This window comes from Thunnus albacares, chromosome 19, assembly GCF_914725855.1.
Source record: "Thunnus albacares chromosome 19, fThuAlb1.1, whole genome shotgun sequence".
In the NCBI taxonomy this organism is placed as follows: domain Eukaryota; kingdom Metazoa; phylum Chordata; class Actinopteri; order Scombriformes; family Scombridae; genus Thunnus; species Thunnus albacares.
In genome coordinates this window covers 26285147-26296285 of record NC_058124.1, presented here as the reverse complement: position 1 = coordinate 26296285, position 11139 = coordinate 26285147, and the positions used below count along the sequence as shown (strand labels likewise).

Genomic DNA, 11139 nt, shown 5'->3' with positions numbered 1-11139 from the left:
CTGAGCTCCAACAGATGAACCACAAACATGTGATGGTGTAAATACAGACACTCAGACACAGAGGTATAAATCAGCATCCATACAGCATTACACCAGTCAATCACATGCTACACATCATACATCTCATAAATCTCAGTCCAAAGTCTCTCTCTGTTAATCAGGTCAGAATGTAGTGCAGCTTTTCTGGATAATCTCAATCCCATTTTAAATATACAGCAAATCTTTTACATTGTATGGAAGCCACATTTCCTCTTTCTCCACTACTCATATCATTTGTCATTAACTCCTCAACTGCTTCCATTAGGAAAGTATTCAGCACTTCAAGCTTCTGCTCAGAGTCCCACCACCATAAAATAAGCTTATCTGCAAACAGCATCCTGAAAACCAAAGAAAAAGTTTGACTTCTGATTTAGTTTTTGTGTTATTTTCTATATGTTTATAGTAAAAGAAACATCTTACAGTTTAGACTTTTTCAAAATCATTTTTATTTTTATTTTTACAGCATGTCCACTGTAGCAGACAGCAGGATGGTTTTAATGTGGAAAGCAGTCAAACTTGTCAATACAAAATTTATAGTTTTCCAGCTATACAACCACCTTAAACTAACCACATATTTAATTTTATTTCATTCTGTATTTGTTTTACTTGTTTGTTGATTTTGACGTAAATTGTGGTATTCAGAGACACTCCTCTAATCTGAATATATATATACATATATATATTTCACACGTTGTAGGTTGATCCTGGTAACCAGGAGGCCCAGGTAGCACAGGTGTGAATCTATGATGATGAAAAACAGAGAAATGTTATTAAATTTCATGAAGTTATTCATTTTCCATATGTAATCTATTGAATAAGCATTTAACTTTCAACTCCCTTTATGACAATGAAATGTGTATAGTAACTATATTATTGGGTGTAAAACTATAATTTGCATTAATATGCTGCCATCAACAATGTAGTATTGATATATTTTTACTGGGATAAACATTATTTATGGTTGTCCTGGAAATAATAAAACATATGTGCCAGTCCTGGCCCACAGTGGTCAACGCCTTTCATCTTGCTTTGTGACTGTCAGCTCATCTGATGAGCCTCCTGCCTCTTCTTCAGAGCACTCTACCTCTTCATCAACAGGCTCAAACTCATCCTCAGCATTTTCCTCATCTGACATCCTGGTGTCCACTATAGAGGACATTCATAAATGGGCTATTATTTCTACTCACAAATAAATAAACTTCTCTCAGACCTCACTACATAATTCCTGACATGTTGATAAACAAGAAAATATATGAATATCATCATATAAAATTAATAACTAAACAATATTTCACTTCTTCTTTCTCTTTCCATGAAATGTGCTTGTTGATATAGAAACCATTTTGTGCTGAAAGGAAGATGAAGTTGTCACCATCCCACCCCTACCCATGTGGTATCACTGGAAAGCCCAGGATGTCCTCTTTAGAGTACAGCAGTAATTAATAGAATAACTCATATGTGTAAGAGGAGAGATGCAAAACCAAAATGTCCACTACAGAGGACACAAATACCCTTATTTTCTCTTCTTTTAGCCCATAATCTGATCAGGAATTAAAGCAGGATATCTGGCTCCTCTCCCTTCCCTTTAAATGTACAAAAGGTGTTGCCAGGTTTGCAGTCTACTAAAGCAATTTTACTGAGCTCATATTAAATATTTAATTGGTTATTTACAATCAATTATATCCTCTTCCTGTAGATAAAAGAGATTCTGGAAAGAATGAATCATATCTATTGTTATCTTTATGGCTGAGTATGTAGCAACTAAACTTAAAAAATTCTTATCATGATTTTCTTTTTGCCATGACGCCTGTCATCCTATCTGAAGAGTGGCTCTCCTCTCTTTACAATCTTCTGGCAACATTTTAATGAGAAGAAAAAATGAATTTAACCCTTCGCCTTCAAAAGCATTTGGTGAACTTGCAGCCTTAACTTTCATTTTGTCCTCTTACAGAAATCATTGTACATGCAGAACTGTGCAAATAACAGAAAACAAGTCCCTGTTGGAGTCAGTCAGAGCATTTCCATAGAGAGCCACTTTGCATCAGCAGCACCATGCTCCAGTGCTCTGGGAGAGTTTATAGTCCTGACAGTCGAACACTGGATGACTGACAGCTGTCCTTCATCACAACAGAAGCCACAGAAATCCTCCTCATCAAAAACATGACTTTGATCTCCGTCCTCATCTGGACTCTCCTCTGCTGCTGCTTCACAGGTAAAGTCCAGAGAATCAAACTCCTCTCCTCTATGAACATCCGTCCCTCTGAAATGAAGCCCACAAAACCATGACGCTGCTTTATGTTTTTGTCTCTGTATCCTCAGAGTCCAGAGGCCAGTATACAGTGACTCAGCCTGCAGCAGTGAGATCTGCTCTGGGAGGTTCCACAACCATCAACTGTAGGACCAGTCAGGATGTTTATGTTAGTGGCTCAACCCACTACTTAGCCTGGTACCAACAGAGAGATGGACAAACTCCTAAACTTCTCATTTACTATGCTACCACTCGAGCATCAGGGATTCCAGATCGTTTTACAGGCAGTGGATCAAAGTCTGACTTCACTCTGACCATCAGTGGAGTTCAGGCTGAAGATGCAGCAGTTTACTACTGTCAGAGTTTCCACTATCCCAACAGTCAACGTGTGTTCACACAGTGAAAAAGCGTCGTACAAAAACCTCCCTCAGTCAGACTGAACAGAAACTGAACTGACTGCTGCAGCTGGAAGCTACTGCAGAGACTGATACAGTTCACTGAACACACACGTTACACAACCTCACACACACACATACACACACACAAACTTGTATTTTTTACATGAAACTAATTTTAATTTCTGTAGAAATATATGTCAATAAACATTGAATATTCTGAGAGAAAATGTGTCCAGATACACACGTTACACAATCTCACACACACATTTCATTAAATGGATTAAACATTTTGCACAGTGCAGCTTTCAGCATAAATCATATGTCAAAACTTTCATGGAAGACAATTCCTCGACAATGATTATCTTGGTGGAAATCACTGAAGTTCTCCATCACAGTTTCTAACCATCCATTCTTCTATTTTTTCCATTGGACTTTTGGTAAGAATTGGCTTGGTCATGACCTTTGACCTTAGCCTCATACTGGATCACAGCTATCTCAAGTATATCCTGTTATAAGAAAACTGACTGATGCAGTTCACTGAGGACACATATTGTACAAGTTATACAGATCAGCCACTTTATCTATCATGATACATGTCAGTGTATATCAATACTAATTCAAGTCAGTGACAAAGAAGGGAATCACACATGAATAAAGCTTCTAAAAATGAGATTTGTTATTAACTTAATATAAAATATAATAATGTTAGTCAGCTAAATCAGTCATGAATGCAATGTATGGATGAGTGAAGTATGTGATGCGTGCAAGCAAAAACAAAACAAAACAAAACAAACCAAAGTGGCTGGTTGAGGCCTGGAAGGAAGAGAGAGAAAGAGGTTAACAAGAAGACACCTAAATAGGCTGGAGGCCTAAACTACCCAGGTGCAAGTAGTCCCCTGACATCCTCTCCAACCCCGCCCACTGGCTCCTGAGCCAAGAAGCCAAAGCAACCTCTTAAGCAAAAGGCAGAGAGAGGGACATCACAACATGGATGACTTGTTTCTCCACTCGTCTTTAATTTTGTCTTGAAACCCTGGTTGTTTCTATTAGAAAATGCATCAGCGCCCCAGGAATCATTTTACCGTCGTCATCGTAAAATCAGCTTTTATACAGATGACACCCTATTATACATCACTAAATCCCCAAACTTTCTGTCAAATCCTGAACGGACTTTCTGTTTTTGGACTCTTTGTGTTTTTGTTCTCTTGGGTTTTCTGCGTTGCCATTATGTTGCCTGGATTTGGTTTTCTCTGTGTTTCCCTTGTGTGTTCTTTAACTCTTCCTGTGCTCATGTGCTCCTCCTCTCAACTGCCCTGCATCACCTTTGTTAGCCCAGCCCTGCTCCTAGTGTCTTCCCCAGTTCATCAGCTCACAGACTGCCCTTGTGTTGTGTCACCTGTTCCTTGTCTGATTACTTTAGTTCCTGTTTTATTTTGAAAATGTTTTCTCCTTGTGTTTTGTTACCTTTATTTCCTGTGTTTTCTCGCCTTTGTTGATTGCCTCATGTGTTTCACCTGTGTCTTGTCTCACTCAACTGTGTTCAGTTTGTAGTCAGACCCTGTGTATTTATAGTCCAGTTTTCAGTTCAGCCTTTGTCGAATCGTCTGTGGTTATAGTTAGTGTTCCCTGTTCCTGAGTCTCAGTGTCTTGGTGTCTCATTTTTATCATTAAATATTCTGCATCTGATCCTGCCTGCCTGCCGTCTCCTGCGTTTGGGTCCACCTGCTCCACTCACTACCTGACACTTTCTTTCTTTGATTTATGAATTGAGGCATAATGTAGCACAGGTTTTCTGGATACTCTGTCACATTTTAAATGTTCTACATTGTTTAAAAGCCACATTTCTTCTATGTCTGTTACTCATAGTGTTTCTCATTAACTCCTCATCTGCGTCCATTAGGAAATGATTCAGCACTTCAAGCATCTGTTCAGAATCCCACCACCACAGAATAAGTTTGTTTGTAGATGACATCCTATTAGGAAATACAATGGCCTTATTTCCCCCTCTTTTAGCCCACAGTCTAATCAGAACTTAAAACAGGATTTCTGGCTACTCTCAAGTCCCTTTTTAATTGTAAAAAAGTGTGTTGTATAGGTAGATTTATTTGGCGAAAATAAAAGTAATTACAAGATTAAAGTCACCCAGTTCTGACATTTAAACACACAATTAAATTGCTGAGGATAAAAACACAATAAGGTTAAAAGTGCATTTCCACTGTGGTCCTCATTGTAATCCACTCAACAAATTTTACTTAACTCACATAAGCCACTGAATTAGGTATTTAAATTCAATTATAATTCCTTCTCTTTGAAATAAAAGACAGATGGAAAAGACTGAATAATTTCTATTTATATCTTTATGGCTGAGTATCTAGCAATCAAAATGAACATACTGTCCAAAATAATTTTCTTATTGCCTTAACGCTTGTCATCCCAGCCAAGAATGGCTGTACAATGTACTGAGGAGATTTTAATGAAAAAGAGAAGAGTAAATTTAACTCTGCAACTTCTAAAAGCAATTGATGAACTATGGGCTTTAACTTCTCTTTTCATTTTGTCCTCTTACACAAATCATTGTACATGCAGAACTGTGCAAATAGCAGAAAACAAGTCCCTGTTGGAGTCAGTCAGAGCATTTCCATAGAGAGCCACTTTGCATCAGCAGCACCATGCTCCAGTGCTCTAGGAGAGTTTATAGCCCTGAGAGTTGAACACTGGATGACTGACAGCTGTCCTTCATCACAACAGAAGCCACAGAAATCCTCCTCATCAAAAACATGACTTTGATCTCCGTCCTCATCTGGACTCTCCTCTGCTGCTGTTTCACAGGTAAAGTCCAGAGAATCAATCTCTTCTCCTCTATGAACATCCGTCCCTCTGAAATGAAGCCCACAAAACCATGACGCTGCTTTATGTTTTTGTCTCTGTATCCTCAGAGTCCAGAGGCCAGATCACAGTGACTCAGCCTGCAGCAGTGAGATCTGCTCTGGGAGGATCCACAACCATCAATTGTAGGACCAGTCAGGATGTTTATAGCTCAAACCGTTTAGCCTGGTACCAACAGAGAGATGGAGAAACTCCTAAACTTCTCATTTACCTTGCTACCTATCGAGCATCAGGGATTCCAGATCGTTTTACAGGCAGTGGATCAAAGTCTGACTTCACTCTGACCATCGGTGGAGTTCAGGCTGAAGATGCAGCAGTTTACTACTGTCAGAGTTTCCACTATCCCAACAGTCAGTATGTGTTCACACAGTGAAAAAGCGTCGTACAAAAACCTCCCTCAATCAGACTGAACAGAAACTGAACTGACTGCTGCAGCTGGAAGCTACTGCAGAGACTGATACAGTTCACTGAACACACACGTTACACAATCTCACACACATTTCATTAAATGGATTAAACAACTCGCACATTGTAGCTTTTAAGAAAAATGAAAATATGTCAAAACCTTTTAAGATGAAAATATGTAAAATTATTTTAAGGAAAACAATTTCTGGACAATGATTGTCTTGGTGGAAACCAACAAAGTTCTTCATCACAGCTTCTCATCATCAATTCTTATCTTGTTATGGTTTGATCCAATGTTTTTTAATGATAATCAACCCATTTCCTGACCTGACTGGTAAGAAATGTCTTCCTCATGACCTTTGACCTCAGCCTCATACTGGATCACATCTATCTCAAATATGTCCTGTTAAAAGAAAATATGAAGACACAAATCAGCATCAGAAACTCTCTTAATCACAGCTCCTACTACCAAAAGATATAAATCACACAAAATGTTATGTCACAGTAAGTAACTAATTACAGTAAGATGATCAGAGATTAGAACACATGAACTTAATTTCAATTAAGAGGAAAATTTGAATGACAAATTGGTTAACATTGTAAAAGAAAAATTATTCTTCTTCAAGATTCAAAATTTAGTTTATTGTCTCTTTCTTGTGTATTTGCAAACACAAAAAAAACAAAATGTTCCTTCCAGCCATAGCAGAGCAACAACAAGAGAAAGGATAAAGATATACTGTCTATCTAAAAACTCTCTTTAAAAAATGATGAAAACATAGAAATCCCAAGAGAAACAAAACAAAGCAAAAAAAGAACGAGCAGTTTGCAGCACAGTGCTTTAAAGTGCATTTAGAAAGAAAAGTACCTCTGCGCTTGCCGCTCTTCCACTTCCTGTCACACTGCTTCCGATGTTTCATCTCCGGCGCAGCTCCAGGCGAGGACGTGGTCCTCTTTTGGGTCCACTGGGCGTAGCAGACCAAGCACGCTCAGCTGATTTAGCTCCCAGCCAGTATTTCTCATAGCAAAAGTCTTTGTTATGAATGTCCAAAAGAAACTGACAATCATAGACATATTTCCCTTGCACCCCACACGATGACACAGATGTAGACATAGACATGGACAAAGATAGTTAGTCGGAACTAGGAGAGGCCTCCACAAACGTTGGTCACACCAGCATCACATCGTTCATGGAGAGAGAGAGAGAGAGAGAGAGAGAGAGAGAGAGAGAGAGAGAGAGAGAGAGATAATACCACCAACAAGGATCCCTCCATTTCTCTTCTTATCTTCACAAAATAACACTTCTGTTAGCTTCCTCATTGCAGTTTCTCCTATGGACGGTTAGTAACAGTGACAGGTAGCGGTTAGCAGTTGACAGCTAGCTAGTTGCTTTGATTTAAAAAATATATCCAAAGATGATATTTCCTCTTCTGTTCTTGCTGATTACTGCTGTTACCTCTTCTTTACAGTCTTTGATTAAAGTGGTGAAATTAAAACAGAAGATAATTTCAGTGATATATATCCACACTCAGGATATTTGTAACTTTTACAAACATTTAAACACATTTAAACACATTAAAATATTAAATGGCAAAATTGCGTGTAATATTTGTGAAGAAACTTACTTCCAACATCCAATCCTGTTCCTCCACCAAAAGTCCACCAAAGTGATACAAACTCACTGAGTCGTACAAAAACCTCTCACTGTAGAGAGACACGGCTCTATGACATTGAAGCAAACAAACTCACCAAAATTAGTCTCTGTTTGTAAAAGTAAAAACAACATTAACTTAGCGCCACAAATTTCCAGAATGTACACTTTTATTTCAGGTATTGTATTTTTTACATGAAACTAATGTTAATTTCTGTAGAAATACATTTAAAGAAACATGAGATATCCTGAAAAAAAATGTGTCCAGAGAGAAAAAGCTGAAACTATAAAAAAAACAATTCTAGTGAATTATGTACAATATTCTGATAACTTGATTGAATTATTGATTAAACAGCATCATCAGAGTAATCCAAGTCCCTGTTGGAGTAAGTCAGAGCATTTCCATAGAGAGCCACTTTGCATCAGCAGCACCATGCTCCAGTGCTCTGGGAGAGTTTATAGTCCTGAGAGTTGAACACTGGATGACTGACAGCTGTCCTTCATCACAACAGAAGCCACAGAAATCCTCCTCATCAAAAACATGACTTTGATCTCCGTCCTCATCTGGACTCTCCTCTGCTGCTGCTTCACAGGTAAAGTCCAGAGAATCAAACTCCTCTCCTCTATGAACATCCGTCCCTTTGAAATGAAGCCCACAAAACCATGACGCTGCTTTATGTTTTTGTCTCTGTATCCTCAGAGTCCAGAGGCCAGATCACAGTGACTCAGCCTGCAGCAGTGAGATCTGCTCTGGGAGGCTCCACAACCATCAACTGTAGGACCAGTCAGGATGTTTATTATAGCACATACCACTATTTAGCCTGGTACCAACAGAGAGATGGAGAAACTCCTAAACTATTCATTTACAATGCTGCCACTCGAGCATCAGGGATTCCAGATCGTTTTACAGGCAGTGGATCAAAGTCTGACTTCACTCTGACCATCAGTGGAGTTCAGGCTGAAGATGCAGCAGTTTACTACTGTCAGAGTTTCCACTATCCCAACAGTCAGTATGTGTTCACACAGTGAAAAAGTGTCGTACAAAAACCTCCCTCAGTCAGACTGAACAGAAACTGAACTGACTGCTGCAGCTGGAAGCTACTGCAGAGACTGATATAGTTCACTGAACACACACGTTACACAATCTCACACACACACAAACTTTTAGATTAAATTAGTAAACAATGCACACATATATCAGTACTAACGAATATGAATCTGTTACAGATAATAATCACAATATTTCTCATGATTAGTCTCACCGTGGTACAAGCACAGTGACAACTTTGTAATGATGACTGATGAAAAAAATGTAGTTACATTTAACTAAATGAAAGAAAGAGGTAAACAGTTATTTGTTATTTCATTAAAATCATATTAAATATGATATGAAGTTATGCATTAAGAACATCAGATATCTTAAAGTTTGGAATAATCTTCTGTATCAAGGTGTCTCCACAGCTCAGCAGGTGATTGACAGTTCTGTGTAGACTCTACCTGTTACCTGTTCTAGCTGTGTTTACTTTCTCTCATATTCACTTTGTTATACAGAGCAGTAACAACGCTGCTGAAGAGAAAGTTTGGACTGGCAGTAGTGGATCTGTTAGATGAGGATAATATCATTTTTGCAGCATTAATCAGAAGAAAAAGATCCACTGGAAGAGCAGATATTCAGTGAGACCATTGAACACATCGAAGCAGCTGCAGACTGATCAAAGCTCTTGTGGTGTCTACAGTTTGTGAATCACAGCTACATGATTATTGTTTGAAAAGTTGCACATAAATTACATTATGATCCTCTGAGCTCCAACAGATGAACCACAAGCATGTGGTGGTGTAAATACAGACACTCAGACACAGAGGTATAAATCAGCATCAATACAGCATTACACCAGTCAATCACATGCTACACATCATACATCTCATAAATCTCATTCCAAAGTCTCTCTCTGTTAATCAGGTCAGAATGTAGTGCAGCTTTTCTGGATAATCTCAATCCCATTTTAAATATACAGCAAATCTTTTACATTGTATGGAAACCACATTTCCTCTTTCTCCACTACATTTGTCATTAACTCCTCAGCTGCTTCCATTAGGAAATTATTCAGCACTTCAAGCTTCTGCTCAGAGTCCCACCACCATAAAATAAGCTTGTTTGTAAACAGCATCCTGAAAACCAAAGAAAAAATGTGACTTCCGATTTTGTTTTTGTGTTATTTTCTATATGTTTCAAGTAAAAGAAACATCTTACACTTCAGACGTATTCAAATGTTGTTGTTTTTTTTACAGCATGTCCACTGTAGCAGACAGCGGGATGATTTTAATGTGGGAAAAACAGTCAAACTTGTCATTACAAAATGTATAGTTTTCCAGTTATACAACCACCTTAAACTAACGACATATTTAACTTCATTTCATTCTGTATTTGTTTTACTTGTTTGTAGATTTTTGAGGTAAATTGTGGTATTCAGAGACACTCCTCTAATCTGAATATTCCTTTGATTTGTGAATGCTGCCAAGTCTTCAAAGACTTTGATGTTGATGTACTGAGAAAAGTATTGAGTTGGACTCCAATTTTCACAAGTTGTAGGTTCATCCTGGTAACCAGGAGGCCCAGGTAGCACAGGTGTGAATCTATGATAATGAAAAACGCAAGACATGTAATTAAATTTAATTAAGTCATTCATTTTTCATATGTAATCAATTGAATAAGCCTGATAACAATGAAATATGTATCGTAGTTATGTTATTGAGTGTAAAAATTCAATTTGGAATACTGAGCTGCCATTAATATGCTGCCATCAACAATGTGGTATTGATATATTTTTACTGGGATAAACATTATTTATGGTTGTCCTGGAAATAATAAAACATATGTGCCAGTCCTGACCCACATTGGCCGACACCTTTCATCTTGCTTTGTGACTGTCAGCTCATCTGATGAGCCTCCTGCCTCTTCTTCACAGCTCTCTACCTCTTCATCAACAGGCTCAAACTCATCCTCAGCGTTTTCCTCATCTGACATCCTGGTGTCCACTATAGAGGACATTCATAAATGGGCTATTATTTCCACTCACAAATAAATAAACTTCTCTCAGACCTCACTACATAATTCCTGACATGTTGATAAACAAGAAAATATATGAATATCATCATATAAAATTAATAACTAAACAATATTTCACTTCTTTCTCTTTCTATGAAATGTGCTTGTTGATATAGAAACCATTTTGTGCTGAAAGGAAGATGAAGTTGTCACCATACCACCCCTACCCATGTGGTATCAATGGAAAGCCCAGGATGTCCTCTTTAGAGTACAGCAGCAATTAATAGAGTAACTCATATGAGTAAAAGGAGAGATGCAAAACCAGAATGTCCACTACAGAGGACACAAATACCCTTATTTTCTCTTCTTTTAGCCCATAATCTGATCAGGAATTCAAGCAGGATATCTGGCTCCTCTCGCTTCCCTTTTAATGTACAAAAGGTGTTGCAAGGTTTGCAATCCACTAAAG

At 38.1% G+C, this 11139-nt stretch overlaps 2 gene segments (V, D, J or C); both read left to right on the top strand.

Moving 5' to 3' along the window:
• The first annotated feature begins 5462 nt into the window (after positions 1–5462).
• LOC122969208 lies at positions 5463–5957 on the top strand. The segment is given in 2 exon segments: positions 5463–5514; positions 5622–5957. Coding segments are annotated over 2 exon segments (375 nt in total).
• A 2208-nt stretch (positions 5958–8165) lies between these two features.
• On the top strand, positions 8166–8653 carry LOC122969200. The segment is given in 2 exon segments: positions 8166–8217; positions 8325–8653. Coding segments are annotated over 2 exon segments (381 nt in total).
• The last annotated feature ends 2486 nt before the right edge of the window (positions 8654–11139 follow it).